The 24957-nt window shown below is 35.3% G+C and overlaps 1 protein-coding gene across 4 annotated transcripts in view; it reads right to left on the bottom strand.

Annotated features, from left to right (window-relative positions):
* The window catches only part of SCMH1 (Scm polycomb group protein homolog 1), a 132906-nt gene extending 108629 nt beyond the window's left edge, over window positions 1-24277 (bottom strand). Inside the window, exons 1-4 of one of the 4 annotated variants that reach the window (XM_007453735.1) lie at window positions 24208-24277; window positions 23738-23761; window positions 15144-15214; window positions 3252-3486 (exon numbers count right to left, since the gene is read on the bottom strand). In XM_007453735.1, coding sequence (XP_007453797.1) covers window positions 3252-3450 — 199 coding nt within the window. In that variant the 5' untranslated portion in view covers window positions 3451-3486; window positions 15144-15214; window positions 23738-23761; window positions 24208-24277. Of the gene's footprint in view, window positions 1-3251; window positions 3490-15143; window positions 15215-16128; window positions 16205-22639; window positions 22776-23737; window positions 23762-24207 lie in introns of those variants that run through there. The other 3 variants (XM_007453733.1, XM_007453734.1, XM_007453736.1) reach the window with 3 other exon arrangements.
* Between the last annotated feature and the right edge of the window lie 680 nt (window positions 24278-24957).

Below are 24957 nucleotides of genomic sequence, written 5' to 3'. Positions count from 1 at the left end.
ATATATATATCCCCGTATCCCCTCCCTCTTGCATCTCCCTCCCTCTCACCCTCCCTATCCCACCCCTCTAGGTGGTCACAAAGCACCGAGCTGATCTCCCTGTGCTATGCAGCTGCTTCCCACTAGCTATCTATTTTACATTTGGTAGTGTATATATGTCCATGCCACTCTCTCTGTCCCAGCTTACCCTTTCCCCTCCCTGTGTCCTCAAGTCCATTCTCTAGTAGGTCTGCATCTTTATTCCCATCCTGCCCCTAGGTTCTTCATGACCATTTTTTTTTTCTTTTAGATTCCATATATATGTGTCAGCATATGGTATTTGTTTTTCTCTTTCTGACTTCACTCTGTATGACAGACTCCAGGTCCATCCACCTCACTACAAATAACTAAATTTCGTTTCTTTTTATGAAACGGAAAAAGCCCTTTTTATGGCTGAGTAATATTCCATTGTATATATGTGCCACATCTTCTTTATCCATTCATCTGTCGATGGACACTTAGGTTGCTTCCATGTCCTGGCTATTGTAAATACAACTGCAATAAACATTGTGGTACATGACTCATTTTGAATTATGGTTTTCTCAGGGTATATGCCCAGTAGTGGGATTGCTGGGTTGTATAGTAGTTCTATTTTTAGTTTTTTAAGGAACCTCCATACTGTTCTCCATAGTGGCTATCAATTTACATTCCCATCTGTGGTACTCTTGACTCCTGGTTATGTTTAGGCATGAGTTATGGGTGGTTTGATTTTCTTTCCTTTTTGATCTGTATGTTTCTGGAGAATTTATGGAAAGATTTTGATTTAGATGGTCACCATTATCCCTGGGAACTTACATTTTTTAATAGCCTATCAAGATGCTTCTCAACAGTGATTCATAAAGTAGGGTGAGAATCTTACGGTACTATGCAGCTACAAAAAGGAATGAGGAACATCATACAACTAAGAAGTCATTGTTAGGATATATTGCTAAATGAAAAAAGTAAGATTGAGGAAAGTATGTATAATATGCTGTCATTTATATAAGAAGACAGGGAATACATATGTATGTATGTACACACACACACTCACACGGATATATTTGCTTATTTTTTAAAAAATGGAGTATAAACTATTAAATTAAAAGAAAGTGGTTACCCTAGAGCAGAAGAAAGGGATAATGTGAAGGGGATTTCTCTGAATATACTGTTTTATAGGTTTAACTTTAAGAATGATTTACATATATATGACGCCAAAGATGGGATAATTCAAGAATCAATAAGGACAGTTAGTGCAATGGAGTGAAACACATCAGTTATATATGAATCTTTGAGTTTATGATACTATACAACAACAACAATAACACTATCCATAAATAATTTTGGAGGATGATGGTAATCCAATTTATTATTTTGAAAATTGGTAAATAAAGAAAAGAATCAAGCATTTAAACTGTCTTTCCTGCATGATCTGTAATTTAGGATAACCAAATAGTTGATGAAAGTTTATTTTAATAAGACATGTTCCATTTAATTTACGTGGACCGAATGATAATATTAAAATTTCCCATTTTGCAACCATAATGAAGTGATGGGTCTAAATCAGGGGTCAGCAAACTATAGCCAGAAGGCTGGCCACCTGTTTTTGTAAATAAAGCTTTACTGGAGCACAACCTTGCCCATTTGTTTATGTAACATCTATGGCTGCTTTCACATTACAAGGACAAAGCTGACTAGTTACAACGGAGAAGGTATGGCCCATAAGCCTGAAATATTTACTATCTGACTCTTTAAGAAAATCTGTCAACCCCTGCTCTAGACCACAAGCAGTAATGGCTGCTACATTATAAAGTGAGACAACCAGACCATATATGCTTCCTAATAAAGACCACCACCTATGAAATATTCTTATGAAAAAATTGAACCTTAACCTGATCAAGCCTCTAGATCTAGTTACCAATTTCTAGGAAGAGAGGACAGAGAAACATGTTAAATGATACCACAGAGATACAATCAGCAAAATCTAATTGTGGGAAAATTTAAAGACAAATGACTCAGGTTTTTCAACAAATAAATTGCAAGAAAAAATAAGAGAGAGAAGGAGAACCCACAGACTAAAAGAGACTTAAGGGACATATCAACCAACTGCAATATGTTGATTTTATTTGGATCCTGATTCAAAGAAAATGGAATAAAGAGAGAGAGAAAGAGGGAGACAGACAGAAAGATAGACAGACAGTAGGGAAAATTTAAACACTGAGTAAATATTCGTTGATATTAAGGAATTATCATTATTTACATGTGATAATGTTATAATGATTACGCTTTTAAAATATTAACTATGAGAGATACATACTAAATATTTAACGATAAAATACTATGTTTAGGCAATTGGGCAGGAGCAGGCAGGGAGTGTGTATAGGTACAAAGAAAACAAGATTGACTATCAAGGATAAAGGATACATGGACATTCACTGTGCTATTTTTTCCTACTTTTGTATACATTTGAAAGTTTACGTTACAAATAATTTTTTTTAATGGAGGAAAATGTTAAATAACCACCTGGGGAGGTCTTTCAAATGATACTGTCCTCTAATGTTCATTTAATTTAGCACAGCCTCCTGAAGGGAACATAGCCTATAACCCATCTCTCTCTACCCTCTGTTGAGACTCACTGCAATAGTGATTAATAGTAACTGATGAGATGAGCTAAATCATTCAGGTATATTGGGGCAAAAAAAAGGTGAATCTGATCTTGAGGAGAAAAATACAGTGGGGTTATTAGTTTAAGTAAAATAATGCATTTTACTTAATAATTGACTCAAAGTGAGAAAATTCCAAGACCCAAGTAAAAATTTAGGGGAAAGGAGATAACGGATCTGTGTAATAGTCATCCTTTCTACTGGGAGATTTTTCTCTCACTTCCTGTTATCACTGTAGGATTTGGTGAAAACTCTCTGGTTTTTTGAGGCAAGTTAAACGTCAAGATCTCCTTCCATTCTTTTTCTGAGGGTGAAGGGGAAGTGACAAAGAAGGATGAAATGTGTGGTGTCTTGTTAGAAATAGAAGAGCTTGAGAGAAGCTTGGATATCATAAGTTAATGTAGAATGGATAGGTCCAGATTTTTCAGGTCATTTCATTTTAGGTGGGCCTTTTCTTTTGGACCATATGAAAAAGAAGGGATAGGCAGAGGACCCTATGTTTTCCTTTAACAGGATGTACAATTTGGGGAAGATAACTAATGGGCTAGGGAGAGCTTGGGTCTAGTTACTCACCCAGCGGGGGCTGCAGCATACCCCCATTCTTCTCACAATTCCCAATAGGTTGGATTTCAGCTGAGTCAACCAGACGCCAGAAGTCATTCTTGTTGTCGCTGCCATCGAGGCGAAGGCGGAGGCGAGCGCCTGTCAGTCCAACTACTGTGGCAATACAGGTAGATGTGGTGTTCCTGGGATCCTGTGCTTCCAATTTCATACTGATCTTGAACTCGTTGCTTGGAGGTGTGTAGGACTGAGGAGAACAAGCCATGCGGATTAGGCGAACTAAGGATAAAAGGCATTTTCAGTAAGGATATTAAGAGATGGAACCTGATTTGGACTCAAACTTGTTACAGCTGGGTCAGGAACAACCCCCCTGAATTATTCCCTAATACTTAGGAAGGGTTTCATACAAAATAAACACGGAAATGTAAAACGAAAGGGAAAAAATTACTTTCCACTGAAGCATCAAATATTGACTCACCAGTAAGAAAAGGACAAGAATGTCTCAAGTGGCCCTTGTTTAAATGCTGTTTTTCATCCTATCGTCTCCAAATCCTTAACCCTCCAGGTGTTCTTAACATTTTCTTTTTAGAAATCATCCTATTAAACTATCATATCCTTAGTGTCTCTTCATGGAGCATTTCAGTGTATTGGTTTGTATGTCTACCACACAGACTAACCATTGGCAGTTGATTTTTTTTCTTACTTTGACATTAACTTATAACTCAATTCCTATTTTTTAAAACAACTTTTAGTTATAATTGACATACAATAAACTACACACTTTGGTAAGTACTGACATATGTATACACTCATGACACCATATACATCACGTACACCCTGGAAAACATCACCACAATCAAGATAAGGAACATGGACGCACTCTCAAGTCTTGCATATCCTTTTATAATCTCTCTGTCTAGTTCTTCCCAGACCCCTCTTTCCAGGCAAACATTGCTTTACTTTCTATCAGTGTAGACTGGTTTGCATTTCTAGACTTAAATGGAACCATACAGAATATACTTTTTGGGGGTCTACTTTCCTTCACTCAGCATAACTGTTCTGATATTCATCCATTTGTTGAATGTCTATCAATAATTCATTACTTTTTTGTTAAGACCACATTTTTTTAGAGCAGTTTTAGGTTCAAAACTTAGCAAAATTGAGAGGAAGGTACAGAGCTTTCCCATAAACATCCTGCCATTAACAGGTGCAGAGTCTCCCCTATTATCAACATCCCCTACCACATTTGTTAAAACTGATGAACCTACACTGACACATCATAATCACCCAAAGTCCACAGTTTACATGAGGGTTCTCTCTTGGTGTTGTATATTCTATGAATTTGGTCTAATGGAGACATGTATCCATCATTATAGGATCATACAAAATAGTTTAACTGCACTAAAAATCCTCTGTACTTTGCCTACTCATCCACTCAGTCATTGGCAACAACTGATCTTTTTACTGTCTCCATAGTTTTGCCTTTTCCAGAATGTCATGTGGTTGGAATCATACAGTACATAGCTTTTTCAGATTGGCTTCTTTCCCTTAGTAAGCTGCATTTAAGCTTCCTCTATGCCTTTTCATGGCTTGATAGCTCATTTCTTTTTAGGGCTGAATAATATTCCATTGTCTGGCTATACCACAGTTTATGCATCCATTCACCTACTGAAGAACATCTTGGTTGCTTCCAAGTTTTGGCAATTATGAATAAAGCTGCAATAAACATCCATATATATATACAGGTTTTTGTGTGGACATAAATATTCGACTCCTTTGGGTAAATACCAAGGAATGCAATTGCCAGATTGTACGGTAAAAGTATGTTTAGTTTATAAGAGATCACCAAACTGTCTTACAAAACGTCTGCAACGTTTTGCATTCCCACAAGCAATGAATGAGAATTCCTATTGCTCCACATCCTTGCCAGAACTTGGTGTTATCAGTGTTCTGGATTTTGGCATTACAATACGTATGCAGTGGTATCTCACTGTTGTTTTAATTTGCATTTCTCTGATGACATATGATTTAGAACATCTTTTTTATGCTTTTTTGTCATCTGCTGATCTTCTTTGGTGAGGTGTCTGTTAACATCTTTGGCCCATTTTTTGAGTTATTTTTTTATTTCGAGTTTTTAAGTGTTCTCTGTATATTTTGGATAACAGTCCTTTGTCAGACATGTCTTTTGCAAATATTTTCTCCCAGTCTGTGGCTTGTCTCCTCATTCTCTTGACAGTGTCTTTCATAGCACAGAAGGTTTTATTTTAATGAAGTCCAGCTTATCAATTATTTCTTTCATGAACTGTGCCTTTGGTGTTGTATCTAAAAAGTCATTGCCATAGCCAAGGTCATCTTGGTTTTCTCCTATGTTATCTTCTAGGAGCTTTATAGTTTTGTGTTCTACACTTAAGTGTGTGGTCTATTTTGAATTAATTTTTGAGAAGGGTGTAAGATCCGTATATAAATTCCCCCTTTTTTTTGCATGCAGTTGTCCAGTTGTTAAGACCTTCGTTGAAAGGACAAACTTTGCTCCACTGTAATGGCATTGTTCCTTTGTCAAAGATAGGTTGACTATATTTTTATGGGACTATTTCTGGGCTCTCTATTCTGTTCCGTTTACCTATCTGTTTCTTCTTTTGCTAACACCACATTCCCTTTTTTTTTTTTTAAGAATTTTAAGCATTTTAATTAAAACATTAGAAAACTTAAATGCATAATAAATACAACTATTTGATCATTTAAGGGGGTCTTAATTTCTATCAAAGAGCATTTCTTTAAACACAACTACTAAAATTTGTAGGCAGGGACATGTGTACTCCTTTCTACCCTAACCATCAAATCTGTGATATGTGAATAGGACAGTCTTTGGGAGGGAACATGTGTCAAAGGGAAAAACACAACACAGGAAAAACAACAATAAAATAGATCCAAATAACCTATGTTAGTAGAGCTGATACTTTATATTTGTACTACATTTTATAGTTTTCATGAAGTGTTTTCCATTCATTAGATTATATAATCTTCACAACTCTTTAAGGTAAAATTGTATTGTCCCTGCTGCACCCTTAAGGAAACCACAGCTGGAAAAAATTAAGTAAACTATGGATTATTAAAAGTATTTATAAATAATTATTACTTCAATTATATTGTTAAGAACTGATGTTCTTAAAAGAAAACGCAAGAAGGCCAATGTCTCCTGTCAATCTATGAATTTTCAAAAAAAAACAAAAAACAATTCAGTTAAACTTTCAGGGATTATAGCCCATTAAAGAAATGGTAAACATGTAGCTACTAATTAGATCTTCCATTGGGATAACTGCTTCATTTTGTTTCACTGGCCAATATATTTGGGTTTTAAAGACAAGTTCTCAAACATAGAAGTCAAATAAACTCAATTTTCAATAAACTGGGCTACTAAGATTTTTTTAAATTAAAACGTTTCCTTCCTATGATATAAAATGAACATTACATTTCTGAAAAGTACGACATTATGAAAAGCCATTTAAAATAGATGACATTCAGAAAGTGTATAAAACTGAGCTTCCTAAGTACTACAGAAAATATGAATTAAAATATAACATGCATTCTGCTCTACTTTTTTTTTTTAACATCTATATTGGAGTATAATTGCTTTACAATTGTGTGTTAGTTTCTGCTGTATAACAAAGTGAAGCAGCTATATGTATACTTATATCCCCATATCCCCTCCCTCTTGCGTCCCCCTCCCACCCTCCCTATCCCACCCCTCTAGGTAGTCACAAAGCACAGAGCTAATCTCCCTGTGCTATGCGGCTGCTTCCCACTAGCTATCTATTTTACATTTGTAGTATATATAAGTCCATGCCACTCTCTCACTTTGTCCCAGCTTACCCTTCCCCCTCCCCATGTCCTTAAGTCCCTTCTCTATGTCTGCAACTTTATTCCTGTCCTGCCCCTACTTTCTTCAGAACCACTTTTTTTTTTTTTTTAGATTCCATATATATGCACCACATCGTCTTGATTACTATAGCTTTATCAATAAGTCTTGAAGCTGGGTAGTGTCAGTCCCCTGACTTTGTTGTTCTCCTTCAATACTGTTTTGGCTATTCTACATGTTTTACCTCTCCATGTGACCTTTAGAATCAGTTTGTCAATATCCATAAAATAATGTGCTGGAATTTTGATTTAGGCTTGTATTATGTATATTAACCTTGTATCCTGCAACCTTCTTACAACTGCTTATTACTTCTAGGTGTTTTGTTGTTGTTGTTATTGTTGATTATTTCAGATTTTCTACATAGACAGTAATGTCACCTGCAAACAAAGCCAGTTTTATTTTCTCCTTCCCAATCTGTATATCTTTTATTTCCTTTTCTTGTCCTATTGCTACATTTAGGACTTCCAGTATGATGTTGAAAAGGTGTGGTGAGAGGGAATATTCCTGTTCCTGATTTAGTGGGAAAGCTTCTCACCATTAAGTATGATGTTGGCTTTAGGTTTTTTGCAGATATGATCACTCAGCATAACTACTCTAATACTCATCCATACTGCTGAAAGTATCAATAATTCATTTCCTTTCACTGCTGAGTAGTATAACATGCTGATGAACATTTGTTGTGCTTCTAGTTTTTAACTATTACAAATAAATCTATGAACATCCATCTATAAATCTTCGTCGGAAATACACTTTCTTTTCTCTTGGGTAAACATCTGAAGGTAGAATGGATGGGTCATATGGTAGGTATTTAACTCATATACCAGAAAATGTACCTTTTTACAGTGTATAATTCAGTGAGTTTCAGTATATCCACAGAGTTGTGCAAATATCACTCCATCTAAATTTGGAACATTTTCATCAATCCCCCCCGAAAGGAACCCCATACCCGTTAGCAGTCTCTCCCCATTCTCCCCTTAACCCAATGCCTGGAAACCATTAATCTACTTTCTGTTTCTGTGGATTTGCCTATTCTGGAGGTTTAATATAAATGAAATTACACAATATGTGAGTGGCTCCTTTCTTCACTTGGCACAATGTTTTCAGGTTGAATCTATGTTGTAGTGTTTATCAGTACTTCATTTATTTTCATTGCTGAATAACATTCCATTGTAATGGATAGACTACATTTTTTGCTTATCCATTCATCAGTTCATGGACATTTGGATTGTTTCCTCTTTTTGGCTTTTGTATATAATTATGCCATGAACACTTGTGTATCAATTTTTGTGTAATCATTTGTTTTTATTTCTCTTGGATATACACCTAGGAGTGAGATTGCTGGGTCATATGCTAATTCTATGTTTAACATTCTGAATAACTTCCAAACTGTTCTCTAAAGTGACCACAGAATGTTATAATCTCACCAGCAACATATGAGGGTTCCAATTCTCGATATCCTCATGAACACTTGTTATTGTCTGCCTTTTTGATTTCAGCTATTCTAGTATTTGTGAAGTGATATCTCATTGCAGTTTTGATTTACATTCCACTAAAGACTAATGATATTAAGCATCGTTTATAGGCCATTTGTATATATTTGGAAAATATCTATTCAAATTCTTTGCCAATTTAAAAATGAAATTATTTGTCTTAACTGTTGAGTTGTTCATCATATCTTCTGGATACAAGTCCCTCATCAGAACCATGATTTGGAAATATTTTCTCCCAAAAGGCAGCTGGGTCTTTTCACTTTATTGATAGTGTCTTGGGAAGCACAAAACCTTTTAATTTTGATAAATTTTGAAGTTCAATCTATCTACAATACTTTTTCTTCTGTTTTATGCTTTCAGTGCCGTATCAAACCATTGCCTAATCCAAGGTCATGAAGATTACTCCTGTGTTTTCTTCTAAGAGCTTTATAGTTTTAGCTCTTATGACTACCATCCACTTGGGAGTTAATTTTTGTATATGGTGTGGAGATAGGGTTGAACTCCATTCTTTTGTTGGTGGATATCCAGTTTGTCCTTGCATTAGTTGTTGAAAATCCTACTGAACTGTCTTGGCATCCTTGTTCAAAATCAATTGAACATAAATGTAGGAGTTTATTTCTGGACTCTCAAACCAAATCCACTGATCTATGTGTCTATATTTATGCCAGTACCACACTGTCTTGAATACTGTAGCTTTGTAGTAAGTTTTGAAATCAGGAAATCCTCTACTTTTGTTGCCTTTTTCTGAGATTGTTCTGGCTACTCTGGGTTCTTTGTATTTCTATATGATTTTAGGATCAACTTGTCATTTTCTGCAAAATAGCCAGCTGGGACTTTGATAAGAATTACATCAAATCAGTAGATAAATTTGGAGAGTATTACTATCAGCTGTGTGATTTGTCAATATTTTCTCTAAGTCTATGGCTTATATTTTCCTTCTCTTACCAGTGTCTTTTGAAGAGCAGAAACTATTAATTTTGACATTTACGTTACAAAATTTTTAAATGAATCATGCTTTTAAGGTGTTTTCTAAAATTTTCTTTATATAAGTGTTTTGTATATTTGTTAGGTTATTCCTAAATAGTAATTTTTTGTTGCTTTTGTAAATGGGAGTCTCTCTTCCATTATATCTTCTATTGAGTTACTTTTAACCATTGAGTAAAATGCTGGCTTTAGTTCTGAGGTATACATATTTTTTCATGTTAAGGATGTATTATTCAGTTCCTAGTTTATTTAGTGTTTTCTTGGTTTGTTTGTTTTGGTCAATAGTGTGTTGAAGTTTTTCTGTCAAATTATTTTCTGAAGTAATTGACCCGTTTTACATTTTTACCAGTATTTTATGAAAATTCCATTTATTCCACATCCTTGCCACTATTAGGTATGGTCAGTCTTTTTTTTTTTTATGAGTGATATTTAAACAAATGTATAGAGATATCTCATTGTGATTTTACTTTGTATTTCCCTAATGAAATAATATTGACCATCAATTCACTTATTTGCCACTGATTTATTTTCTTTGGTGTTTGTTCTGGTCTTTCAATCTGGATTGCTTTTATTTCTCTTTCTGGCCTGGTGACATTGGTACTACAGCAATGAATAGAAGTGGTAAGGGCAGACATCCTTATCTTGTTCCTGACCTGAAGGGAAAACATTTACTCTTTCACCATTAAGTATGCTATTACTAGATTTTTCACAGATACCCTTTAGAGTTTAGGATTTAGGAAATCCCCTTCTATTTCTTGTTTGTTGAGAGTTTTTATTAGTAATGGACATTGGATTTTTTTAGATACTTTTTCTGCATCTATTGTGATGATCATAATTTTTCTTCATTAGTGTGTTCATACGGTGCATTACATTGATTGGTTTTTGAATGTTAAATCAACCTTGCATTATAGGAATTAAAACCCACTTGGTCATGATGAATTATTTTTATATATCGTTGGATTCAATTTCTTAAACTTTTGTATAACTGACTCCCTTTGCTATACACCTGAAACCAACACAACATTGTAAATCAACTATATGCCAATAAGATTTTTAAAAAAATCAAAAAAATCAAAATATAGTAGCAGAAAAAGGAAAGGATGTTTGATGCTGAGAGAATAAAAATTGAAACTGAAAAAAAATTTTCTTTAGAATTTTTACATGTATTTTCATATGGGATGTTGCTTTGTAGTTTTCTTTCCTTTCAATGTCTTTGCCTGGTTTTGGTATCAGAGTAATGCTTACCACATAGAATGAGATGGGAGGTATTCCTCTCTCTTAAACTTTCTGGAAGAGTCTGTGTAGAATTTGCATTACTTTTTCCTTAAATGTTTGGAACAACTCACCAGCAAAGTTATCTAGGCCTGGAATTTTCTTTGTGGGAAAGTTTTTAACTACAAATTCAACTTCTGTAACAGAAATAGTGCTATTCAGATTTTCTATCTTCTTGAGTGAGCTTTGGTAATTTGTGTCATTCATAAGAATTATCTGTTTCATCTAACTTGTCAAATTTTTTTTTTTTTTTCAGTACGTGGGCCTCTCACTGTTGTGGCCTCTCCTGCTGCGGAGCACAGGCTCTGGACGCACAGGCTCAGCTGCCATGGCTCACGGGCCCAGCCGCTCTGCGGCACGTGGGACCTTCCCGGACCGGGACACGAACCCGTGTCCCCTGTATCGGCAGGCAGACTCTCAACCACTGCGCCACCAGGGAAGCCCTAACTTGTCAAATTTTAAAGGCATAAATTTGTTCCTAATATTCCTTTACTACCCTTTTAATATATGTAGAATTAATAGTGATGTTATTTCTTTCAGTTCTGGTATTAGTAATTTGTGTTTTCTTTTATTGATTAATCTATCTAGAGGGTTATCACTTTTATTGATCATTGCAAAGAACCAGCTTTTGGTTTCAATAATTTTCTCTGTTGTTTTTCTGTTTTTTATTTCATTGACTTATGCTCTAATTTTTATTATTTTCTTGCTCTTTTTAAAAATTTTTAAAAAATAATTATTTTTATTAAGTTTCTCATTTTTTCCCCTAGTTTTTTAAAGTGGAAGGTGAGGTCACTAAATTAAACTTCTCTTCTAATATAGGCATTTAGTGCTATAAGTTTCCCTCAAAGTACTGCTTTAGCAGTGTCCCAGATTCTGAAATGCTCTGCTTTCATTTCGTTTAGTTGAAAATACTTTCTAATGTCCCTTTTTGTGTTTCTAAATATCCATGAGGTGTTTAGAAATGTGTTAGTTTCCAAATATTTGGAGATTTTCTAGGTAACTTTCTGCTATTGATTTTTAATTTAATTCCCATGTAATAAAAGAACATACTTTGTATTACTTAAATCCTTTTAAATTTATCAAGCCTTATTTTATGGTCTAGAATATGGTCTAACTTGGTAAATGCTCTGTATGCACTTGAAAAGAATGTATATTCTGTTACTGGGGAGTGTTCTATATATGTCAATTAGGTTAAGCTGGTTGATAGCATTGCTCAAGTCTACTATATACTTGCTGATTTTCTATTTGTTCTTTAATTATAGAGAGCCCTACAGACAAATTTTAGATTTATCTCTCCTTACAGTTCTATCATTTTTTGCTTTATGTAAGGACTGTGTGACTCCTTTTCATGATGAAATTACTGTATTTATACCTGATAATATCCTTTGCCTCTGGACTATACTTTGACATTAATATGCCATTTCAGCCTTATTATGGCTTAATGTCAGCATGGTAAAATTTTCCATTCTTTTACTTTTAAACTATTTGTGTCTTTACATTTAAAGCATAATTTCTTGCAGGCAGTATATAATTGGGTCTTACTTTTTAGCCAATGTGACAATCTCAGCTTGTTAACTAGGCCATTTAGACCATTTATCATTAGATTATTGATATGGCTAGACTTAAATCCACCATCTTGTTAATTGTTTTCTATTATTTTAGCGGTTGCTTTGGGGTTTAGAGTAAACATATTTAAATTATCAGTCTATCTTCAAATAATTTTATACTACTTCATGCATAAGAATTTTATAATAGTACACTTAAGATTTCTCCCCTCTTGGCTTTTATGCTATTGTTATTATATATTTTATTAATACATGTTATCACCTCTACAACACAATGTTATTATCATTGTTTATACAGTCAATTATCTTTACAGAGACTTAATAAGAACATCTTAAGTATTTACCCTTGTAATTACAATTTCTAGTGACTTTCATTCCTTTGTGTAGATCTGTAATTCTATCTGGTAACATTTTCCTTCTGCAAGATGGACTTCGTTTAACATTTCTTACAGTGAGTCTGCTAGTGATGAATTCCTTCAGTTTTTGTGTGTCTGAAAGTATCTCTATTTGTCTTTCATATTTGGAAGATATTTTTGCTGGACATAGAATTCTGGGTTGACAGTTTTTCTTCTGACACTTTGAAGACGTTACTCAACTTTCTTCTTGTTTGCATTGTTTACGACAAGAAAATATAATGTCATTCTTATCTTGGTTCCCCTGTATATAAGGTGTCTTTTTTTCTCTGGCTGCTTTTAAGATGTTCTCTATCCCTAGTTTTGATAATTTATGACATGCCTTAGTATAGTTTTCTTCTTGTTTCCATCTTTTAGGGGATCATTTAACTTCTTGAATCTGTGGATTTACAGTTTTCCTCAATTGTGGAAAATTTTTTGCCCTTTTATATTCAAGTACTTTTTCAGTCCCCCATCTCTTCTCTCTTTTGGGCACTCCAATTACATGGTCTATGAAGTTATCCCATGCCTCACTGATCTCTTTTTCATCTTTTTAAAATTCTTTTTTCTCTTTGTGTTTCATTTTGGATATCTTCTATTGCTAAGTTTTCACATTTATTAATCTTGTTTTCTATCATTAACTGTTTCCCATCTAGTGTATTTTTCATTTTGCACATAGTGGTTCAATGTGAGTCTTTTTATATCTTCCATGTCTCTGCTTAACTTTCAACCATATGGAACACAATTAAAATAATTAATTGTTTTAATGTTTTTATCTGCTATTCTAAGATTTGTATAGGTTCTGTTTCAATTGATTGACTATTCTGTTCATTATTAGTTATGCTTTCCTGCCTCCTTACATGCCTGATTAACTTTGACTGGATGCCAGACATTGTGACTTTTACCTGTTAGGTGCTGGATATTTTTGCATTCCCTTCTTGTGCTGTGTTCCTAGATGCAGTTACGTTACTTGGAAATAATTTGATCATTTTGAGTCTTGCTTTTAGTTTGTTAGGCAGGTTCAGAGCATGCTAATCCTGAGGTTAATCATTTCCCACTACTGAGCAGGATCTTCTCAAGTATTCCACCCAATGTCACATGAATTATGAGATTTTCCCGTCTAGCTGGTGGGATCAGGCACTATTCCCAGTCCTGTGTGAACACCAGGCTCTATCCTTTTACAATCCTCCTAATCCTTTCAGACGGTTTTTCCCTTGGCTTGGATGCTCACATGCATATACTGAACAACGGTACTTTGATGGACACTTGAAGGGGTGTTTCCACAGTTTTCTTTCTGTGCAGCTTTCTCCTCTCTAAAAATTCTAGTTTCCCTGGGCTCTCAGTTCTATCTCCTAAACTTAGGGAATCTCCCAGGCTCAACCTGGGTTCCCCTTCCCTGGGCCATGGTCTCAAAACTATCTTAAGGCACTAAATATAAGGGGGATCAACTCATTTGTTTTCCATCTCTCAGAGATCACTGTGCTTGGCTGCCTGATCTTCAGTAACTTGAAAACCATTATTTAATACGTTTTGTCTTTTTAAATCATTTCAGGTGGGAGTATGAATTTAGTCCCTTTTATTTCAAATGAGCAAAAGTCCTAAATTTGTACTTTTATTTATTTTATTTAGCACATAGACAAAATTAAAATTCAAAGAGAAACACTGACACTTTGAATTTGTGGAAATAACGATTGAATACTAAAGGGAGGGAGATATAAACAACTTCCTGATGCATAGCTCTATTTAGCAACAGTACACTTCTTTGTTTACTAGCCTATCACGTACTGATATAGTCAACATCATCTGTACGTTGTATGGGGCACTTGATCCTATGTAGGAAGCTCTGAATGTCCTCTGATGAGGTCCTAACACACTCCCCAATGGGATTCAGTGACAGTATCCTTATGTAAAGATAAGATTGTGGCAGGGGAGTTGAATACAGAGATATGAATACTGCTCCACTTTCAAGAATTGTCTAAGGGCCATAACTCTGTTTCCTATCTGCCTGAACTAACAGCTGCAGTAAAAATTAGCGACTGTTTTCAGTAACACAGAATAGCCTCAAGGAGGTGAAGAGATGGAGAAGGTGTTACTTGGGATGAAGTTAGGGAGAATGTCTAAAACTCACAGTGAGTTTTGAGTCTTGAGTTGTATTCTTCCCATAGAATTTTATTCTGGGGACTTCAGGTGAGAAGCCCAAGGGCTCCCACCTCATGTCTTGCTTGTTTAAGGACCAGAAAAGACTACTTGCCTCCCACCTACTAAAGATGTTGAGAATCAATTACCTGCTTGAAGCAATGGACAGGCGCTGGGACTGAACATGTTTCTTTTAGGTATTTGTCCCAGGTAAAATGACCTGTAAAGGAAATAGAAATCTCTATCACAGTCAACCTCCTAAAAAATGCTTTCAGGTTGTAACCTACACTAAACATTAGGCTATTTTCAGACTCGTCTGGAGCATAAGAAAACTTATTTTGCCCTGTTTGGGCTCAAAGGAGTATTAAGGGGAAGAATCAAGGTGACCTGAGTGGATCATTTTAGATCAATGTTTTTAAATCACAGTCTAAGATGACCTGAAGTGTTTTTCATGTTAGTCCCTAAAGTGATCCATAATGCTAGAGCAAGTCATACCAGTGTCTCAAAGAAGTATCCAGGACGTTCATGGAAAACAGAACAGAAGAGGCAGAAAGTGGGTGAGGAGATTCCTTCTGAACAATCTGACTCCTGTCAAGGTTCCTTATTGCCATCAAATGATTGCTTTTAACACCTAATGTGGTTGAATCCTACCATCTTAGATCACAAAGAATAAAGAAGAGACTATCTTGAGACATTGGGTAAGAGGAGTTGTCGAGGGCAGGAAAAGCCAGAATGAGTGAGATTATACTTGAATCCTCACTCTAAAAACTGTTTCTCTCTCACCCACCCCTAACCCATTCCTATCCCTGCCACTGTCGCATTGCTCTGAGGTGCAAAATGACAAAGATCTGTTAATTTAGAGAAAAGTAGATCCTCAGAAGCATTTCTGATGACAGTAACTAAGAATAGGTTGGGAAATCTACAGAATCTTTTAGCCTCTTGAAGTGGCCTTAGGGCATCTCGAAGTTTGAGGAACACTCTGCTAGAGAAACAATCTTTAAGGTGACACTTATTGGGATCAGGGAAAACATTTTAAGGGATAGGCTATTAAAGACATATCTTACTGGACCACAAAAGATTACCAAGTTCTTTATTAAAGGTTAAATCAATTACGAATCTCCCTCTAATACCCACCTAGAGGTGACCCCATGATGGAGCAGGGAAGGTCCCAGAGACTCTCACAAGCTAAAACACTGTAGCAAACCAGCATTTCTTGAAGCTTCCTCTGCAGTGGAGCAGCACAGGGCCCCTTTGGGCCATGCAAAAAGCACTAGATGCTGGGAATAAAAATGAGTCACTGAATGATGAAATCTAAATCACTCCAAAGATGATGCCAAGACTTTATACTCTATTGACTTTATAGCTTCTGTTTTAAAACTGGTTCCTTTCCCACCATCCTAACCAAGCCAAATAGATTTGGCCAGAAATCACAGTCAGTTCTGAACTATTTCATGCACTGGCCAATGATTAATCATCTTGAATAGACAGTTAGCCCACAGGGTAAATGAGATGGGTATTTCCTGGAGTCAAGATTTAAAGAACTTATCAGAATTTAATAAAGTGTTTGCTCTTAGCTGAGATGGCTCTAAAGCAAAGACTGAATAGTTTCATCACTATTGGCTGTTAGAAAAAGAAAACATTAAAAATTATTTTTCCATTCTTACAAATAAGTAAGTCAAATAGTAAGTCTTGGGTTTGACTAGACTGCAGCTCTTGAACTCTAGCATCTATAGCAGCACTGACCACTAAAACTTTCTGTGATAATAGAAATGTTCTGTATCTGTGCTGACCAATAAGGTAGCCACTAGACACATGTCACTACTGAACACTTGAAATGTGGCTAGTGTGAGGAATTAAATTTTAAATGTTATTTAATTTTAACTAATTTAAATTTAAATACCTACATGTGGGTAACAGCTACTGTATAAGGAAAGTGCAGGAAGAGGTTTGGTCAGTCCTGGGTTGCTTGTATAAGTTTGCATTCTGACCAAAAGCATCCAAAAGACTTTGGCTTTAGGAATTATAGCAGCATCGGCATACCAAAATAACTAGGGTATGAATTATAGTTCTCTATTACACGTATCAATTATGGTAACCAATCCCTATTATATAGGTAAGAAACCTCACATCTTCTACCATTTAGGGAGCACTCTATTACCAAATGAATGAAAAGGAATCTCCTTGTTAAAAGCAGTTCACCCACTGTTGATGGTTCACTTGCTTGAACCATACCTAGATTAGTATTTTTCTTAAATTTGACTGCTTAGGCTATTTATAGCTTAGTCCCTTATTATCAGGTAAATTGCCAAATAATTTTTATTGACTCAATAAGAATATCTGAGCACCTATTACCGTGTCCCATAATGAAGCCAAACATCATGTCTACCACATCACCAAGCACTAAAATATCACAAAAGAAATAGGACAGGCAATAAAATATAGATCAGGGGTTGGCAAACTTTCTGTAAAGGGCATGACAGAAAAAATTTTATGCTTTTTGGGCCATTCAGTCTCTGTCACAAGTACTCAACCTGTACGTTGCAGCATGAAAACAGCCATAGACAATATGTAATTGAATGAGCATGGCTGCGTTCCACTAAAACTTTATTTATAAAAACTGGCAGTGGGTTGCATTTGGCCCCCAAATAGTTGTTTGCCAGCCCCTAAGATATAATATTGATTCTCAAATGCTACTTACCATCAAAATCTCCTAAATAATTTTTCCTTAAATACAGTTCTGAGACCCATCTTCAGAGGTCCTCATTGAGTAGTCTCTGAGTGTGGTCTGAGAATCTGTATTTTCAAAGGCTCCCTACGTAGTACTGATTAACTTCTATGCCTAGAAACTAATAGTGTAATTGAAAGAATGATATTGAGAGTCAGAAGATGCTGGTTAAAGTCTTGTTTCTATAACTAACCATCTTGAATAAATTACTTAATCCTTCCAAGCATCAGTTTACTCATCTGAAAGACAGAGACAATATCCCACAAGATTGTACACACACTCACTCATTCAATAAATATTTATTAAACTCCTTCTAAGTGCAAAAGCACTGTGTTAAATGTTAGGGGAACAAGATAGACATGGTTCCGAAATTCATAGAGCCTGCAGTTTAGAGATAAACAGAAGTATTAAATAAATAGTAACACAAATAATCTGACATAATTATGATAAATTTAAGTTAATGAGGTAGTACGGGTTGCCCTGAGAATGCAGAACAGGGAAATCTAATCCATACTTGGGTCAAGGATTATTGTGAAGATTAACATTATTAACTAATATTTTATAATTTACAGAGTGATTTCAATTATTCATTCAACTGATGTTTGAGTATCTTCTATGTGCCAGACACTTTTTCTAAGTGCTAGGATAAGGCAGGAGGTCCCTACCCTCATGGAATTTACATTCTGGTGCATGATGAGGCACAATTAATACACAAACAACTAAATAAGGTAATAAGTGATAAGTACTTGAAGGAAATAAAATAATGCGACGTGACAGATAGAGACTGGGAACCATCTTAGGTGGTGAAGTTATGGACAGATGCTCTACACAGGAAACATCTGAGCTGACACCTTACAGATGAGAGAAAGCCAGTCATCTCATTTGTATTGCTGAATAATGCTTATGAAAGTGTTTTATAAACTATAACAAACATACCACATGATAGTTACATTTATTATTAGGAAATAAGATCCCTGCCCTGAAGAGACTTACAAACTGCATAGAAGTACCTTAAAAAATTAGAAGTCCCCTAAAATGTAAAGCACAAGAGATCCACCAGCTGAACGCATGAATCCCTTTCTCTAATATTCATTCATTCAACAAATATCTATTGTGCAACTACTACTATATGCCAAGCCCAGTTCTAGGCACAGGTGATACAGCGAAGAACAAAACAGTCAAAATCTCTGCCCACATGGAGCTTACATTCTAAGGGGGAAGAGAGACAATAAATAAATAAACAAATAAATACAATTCAATTGGTCCAGAAGGTAACAGGGACACCAGATAATAACTGTACAGTTTCTGGCCCTTTTCAAATAAAGAAAAAATAAAGCAAGGTAAGAGGGAAAAAGAGTGCTGAGAGTGTGTGTGCTGTTTTAAGCAGGATGGTCAAGAAAGGCATCTTGATGAGGTGATATAAAAGCTGAGATGTGAATGGTCCCTCTAGCCTCTGCTTAAATAATTTCAATGATGAGAAACTCATTATTTGGCTATGGTTCAATAGCACAAATGGATAGATTTTAACCATTAGAATCAGCCAAAGCCTGCCTTCTTCTAACCTTTACCCACTGGTCCTAGACATAATATATCTAATCCCCTAAATATGTCCCAAATCCCTCAACTGCTTCTAATTTAACATGGTTATGTCAGGCACCTCCATTCATGCTGGCTATTGTTCTGTCCATATTCCTCTACAAGAACTCTACTTTGTTCCACCTAAAGTGTGGAACCCAAATTCTTAAGAGCAGTAAAGACAATCATAGTCTTTAGGTCAGAAATTGGACTCCAAGATTACTGCCTGAAAAGTGTTCCACTGTTTATGTGCACCATAATTTACATAACAAAAGTATCTGTTAAATACTATTGATGGTCATTTAAGTGTTTTCTAATTTTTGATGTGTATCTTTGTGTATATATCTTTAACACCTTTAAGATTATGTCCTTAGGGCAAATTCCTAAGAGTGGGATTAATGGTCAAAGAGTATGCACATTTTATGTTTTGATACAACAGAATTCCTACCAATAGTGCATCAGAGTATGTTTCTTATATCCTTGCTAAAACTCTTTTAACAATTTCTATAATTTTGATAATCTTATCAGTGCAAAAACAAAACACTGTTACACTTATATTTGCAGTTCTTTGACTACTAATACAGTTGAAGATCTTTTTAGCCTTATTAGTTTATATTCTGTTTTTGCCATTTTTCACTGAGGTATTCTTTTGTTTTCTCACAGATTCTAAGAGTTCTTTGTAGATTGAAGATATATTAGTCCTTTGTCATATATGTTGAAGACACTTGTCTCAGTCTGATAGGATTTGCCCTTAAATTTCTCAGTCTTTTATTTTATGACTTCTTGATTTCATATCATGCTTTCCTCACTTCAGTATTATAAAAATAGTAACCCATGTTTTCTTCTAGGATTTCTAAAGTTTCATTTTTTTACATTTAAATGTTTGATCTATTTGGAATTTATTTTGTGAGACAAATGAGGCAAAGATGCCACTTTCCTTTTCACTTTTGTTCAATAAATGTGCTTCAACTTCACTTACTGAACAAATCATCTCCCCAAGGATTTGAAATGTCACCTTGATTATACATTAATTTCTTATATATACTTGGATCTATTTCTAGACTCTGTATTCTGTTCCTCTCATCAGTTACTCTCTTCCAGCACCAGGAGCACTTTGTTTCATATAATTTTACAATCAATTTAAATAGAGCAAGTCCTTTTCATAACCCTTAACCCTAGGTTTTCTTGGCACTATTCAGATGATTACTAAGTTTTGGCATATCCAGCACCAATAAAACCCAGTTATTCTAAAATGTCCAAAGCGAAGTTTACAAGATACACGGTAGTTCATCCTTAAAACACGGTCCATAGGCCTTTTAGTTCAATAGCTTGACGTTTTTTTAATGGATCATCTAAAGATAAAACACCAAGCCAAAAAAAGAAATTTTACTTTACCTGTCTTCCCAAAACAAATCCCACCATTCCCAATCTCCTATAACATCCTATTCACACCTTTATTTCCATACTCTCTACATCATATTATCATAATTATTTATGTAAGCTCTTTATGGATTGAGGATATCTTTTATGAACTTTTAAAAATCTTCACTGTTTAACCCAGTGCCTGAAACTTAAATAGAGGCGCCATAAAAGTTTGAAAAGTGAGTGAATGAAAAGAAGCAAACCAGTAACAGTCCTACTCTTTTCTGGACTAGTAACATCACATCACACCTGGGAAATTAAATGTTCTGGGAGCTATACTTTGAGAGGGATAGAACAAAGCAAAGCCTAAATGGTGACCTAAGTGATGAAGAGACACAAAACCATGTCACATGAGGACCAGCTGAAGGAATAATGAACACTTAGCATGAATAAGAAAGCAAAGTCTCAGAGCCATTTCTTCATCCATCCATCCAACAAATATTTATATTGTGTATCAAAGCACTGTGCTGGAGATACAACCATGATCAAAATACTGTTCTTGCCCTCATAGAGCTTCAATCTATTGAGGGATAGAGATTAAACAGCCGACTGTAATAAACTGGGATAAGTGCTACCCTTGGAGATAGAGTGTGCTATAGGAGGGTTTGTGGAAGGATTCCCACAGGAAGTAGCCACTAAGCTTCTGGTTAAAGTGTAAAAGGATATGCAGGGAGTCAGCCAAAGAGAGAGGGAATTCTTTTGTTGTTGTTGTTTCAGACAGAAAGAAAAGCATGTACGGAGGCCCAGAAGTGAGAAAAAGCAGTTCTAAACCTGAATCTTTTGGTATGGCTACTGGGTAGATAAAGATAGTTTAGAAAAGAGGTTGTCGATAAGAGCAGTGTTCAGGTTTCGGCGAGTCTCATATACCACACTATTGAGAAGAGGAAGCACAAAAGGGTTTGTGGGAGGAGTCACTCTGTCTGCAGTGTGAAGAATGGATTCGAGGAGGGGAAGGCTGCAGGCAGAAGACTAGTTAGGAAGATTTTCTAATAATCTAGGTATGAGGTGATGGTTGCTTGAACTAGGAAAAGTAAGAGTGGCAGTGAGAAAGCAGTCCTTAGAGCTGCTTTCAAATAACTAGAGGCCGGTGAGTGAAAAACCGGCTAAACCTATACCGTAAGGCTCTAAAAGTTATAGGAAGGACTAATAGAATTGACAAAGAAACAGATTTTGGCCCAATAAATACTTGTCTAAATATGAAGTGAGTTGCTTGGGGAGTTTAAGACAAGGCATTTTACAAGAAATACAAAATGCTGGAATTTGAAATGTTGAGTAGAGTTGGATTATTTTAAGCCCTCTTCCAAACTCTGAGATTCTAAAAATCTACTGAATTTTCTTTCAGTTTGGTATTTGGGACTACTCTCTATGCTTGATGGATAAAACGAAATACACAAGATTAATTTACCAGAGGCTATGCCTGGCTGTGCTACCTCTACTCTCACAAGGAAAAACATACTTTCAAATTTTAGTATCACTTTATGTATTTCATGTTGAATGGAGTATCCACTTTTCACAATTCCCTGTCAACAGAGTAGGGTGTTTACAACATACCTTAAATGTCACTGAACTAGAATTGTTATTATCGTTCACATTAGCAACAAACCCCAAAACAGCAGCAGCTATCACTGAGTGCCTTCTGTTTGCCTGCACCATGCCATACTATGTTCAATATTTCCCCTGTTAAGTATAACCTGAAAAGTAGGTTTAAGTAAGATGGGTTTTATTTAGGCTCAGAAAGATTAAGCATTTTTCCTGAAGTCACAAAACTAGTAAGTGGGGAAAAGGAATTTGAACCAAGGCCTGTCTGATTCTTATGTCCGTGCTTTTTACCACACACCAGTACCTTAGAAAGCTTGAGGAAAGTTTTAAGGAATTATAAAAAGTGACTATCATTTATTGTTTATCAAGTGTCAGGCCCTTTACCTGCATTATTTCATTTCATTCATTTCTTCAGCTCATATTCATAGAATGCTTCACTTCAAAGAATGTCACAAGATTTGACTTAAAGTCTGAGGATAGTCGCTGAACAAATGAAAATAATAATCCTCCAAAGTTGAAAAGTATTTGAGAGTTTTTAAGATGTTTTCACATCCATTAGCTCATGTAATCTTCTTAACAACCCTGTGAAGTAGGTAGAATGGGATTATTATCCCCATTTACAAATCAGGAAACCAAGGATTAGTGTCACAAAGTTACTAAGTGGCAAAGCTGGCTTTCCTAGTCTAGTGTTCTACTACTTTACGTTACCTTCTTTGTCAGTGGGCAATGAAAGTAATATGTTACTGGAAGAAAAGGAAAGAGGAAGCAAACAGAAAATGATAATAATAGGGCTGAACACAGGAAGTTGCAATAACAAAATATATAACAATACTTCAACAAAAATTAATGAAGGTACCAGGATATTAATATTTAAGGAACATGCAGAATTTTAAAGGACTCTAAGAAGCTAAGACTGACATTTATATAGGAACCCTGAAAGCTGACTGAGAAATATTAACATTAGTTTCATTTCTAAAATCCTAGTGCAGAAGTACACCATTCAGGGATGAAAACCAAATGCAGTATCAGTCTGACTCCTGTTGTTTGATATTGTAATATTTCAGTTTTTATGTAGTTAAAAAATTTAGAAAATCTTTAGGTTTAATTTCAGTTCAATATATCTCATGAATAATTTCTTTTGGGAAAATCCCAACAAATTCTGATTTATGGACAATGGGGGTTTGTTTTAGCTCTGGATTTAGTGAATTAAGAAGTAACTTCCAGTTTGGTTCAGTTCCCATTCCTTCTTGTACTCATGTAATTAACCACCTCTCTCCCTTTTTGTTAGCGGTCTGTGGCCTCCTGATAAGGAGAGTTTGTCATGACAGCAAAGATGAATTACATGGGCTCATTAAGCAGACAAGGGCACAGGATTCACTAGTTCATGAGACAGAGACACATGGAATTCTTTACCTAGTTACAATCTAATCCCTGGCTTAGTAATTCCCCATATTTAACAGAAACACACAAAAAATATCTTACCTAGCTCCAGGATGTCAGTAGCTTCTATTAAAGAAAAAAATGTTACACCATAAGTCATCATGACAAACACACCAAAATGACAGAACAGTGAAGTTCTGGGGTAAAATGAGGGCTTGAGAGTTTGTGTAGTTCAATTCTCTCATTTTAAAAGATACTCAGTTCATTACTAGTAGTTATGGAAGTACACCACCCAATTCTGCCTCACTCTTAAAAACGATGGAAATCCAGAGAGGATAAACAACTGTTCTTAAAGCTATGAAGTTAATTTGAGATTGCCTGGACTCAGAATCTAAATTTCCTCATTTCACACTCAAAACAAAGCATATTGCGTTTGACAGGTACCTCTACAAACTATATTTGCTTGTGCTTTAACCAGTGAGTTCTTGGTACACTCAGACCTCTAAAAACAAAGGTTTTATGGTAAGAGATGTCAAATTAAATTTTTCCATGCTAAATAGATTTATTCTTACCTTGATATTGGGATGCTGACTCTGATAGGTGACCATATTTATGTTTTCTAACATCATTCCAGTCTATTACTGCAGGAAGAGAGAAAACAGTCATGTAGAAAGAAAGTACAAGATTCAATACTTCTCCAATTCAGCAGTATGTTGCAATAGTCTTTGATAAAATAATCAACTTCTGAGATTCTAATCTAAGGAAATAATCCAAAATACAGAAAGAGGTTTTATTTTAAAAGCTTTAATATTGTTTAAAATAACAAACAAATTGGGGTGGAGGGGGCACCTAAATGTTCAAAACAGAAGACTGATTAGGATACTGCAATACATTTGTCACTTGACAAAGTATTTTGCAGCTGTTACATTTTTACAAAGCCTAAACAATAAAATGGGAAAATGTTTAAGTTATAACATTATCTGGTAAAATATGGGATCAAAAATTATATTCAAGGAATAATCACAATTATGTAAAAAACTGAAACCAAAGAACGCCTATGTTACGGACTGAATTGTGCCCCCCGCAAAATTCATATTGAAGTCCTCATTCCTCAGTACCTCAGAACGTGACTGTGTTTGGAGGTAGGGTCTATAAAAAAGTAATTAAGTTAAAATGAGATCTAAATTTAGGGTGGGCCCTAATCCAATATGACTGGTGTCCTCATAAGAAGAGGAAATTTGGACAGAGACAATGATAGAGAAAAGACTATGTGAAGACATAGGGAGAAGACAGACATTTACAAGCCGAGGAGAAAAAACCAA

The sequence above is a fragment of the Lipotes vexillifer genome, unplaced genomic scaffold (assembly GCF_000442215.2).
Source record: "Lipotes vexillifer unplaced genomic scaffold, Lipotes_vexillifer_v1.1 scaffold213, whole genome shotgun sequence".
Classification (NCBI taxonomy): domain Eukaryota; kingdom Metazoa; phylum Chordata; class Mammalia; order Artiodactyla; family Lipotidae; genus Lipotes; species Lipotes vexillifer.
The sequence above is the reverse complement of the archived record's forward strand: the minus strand, read 5'-3'. Positions and strand labels throughout refer to the sequence as shown.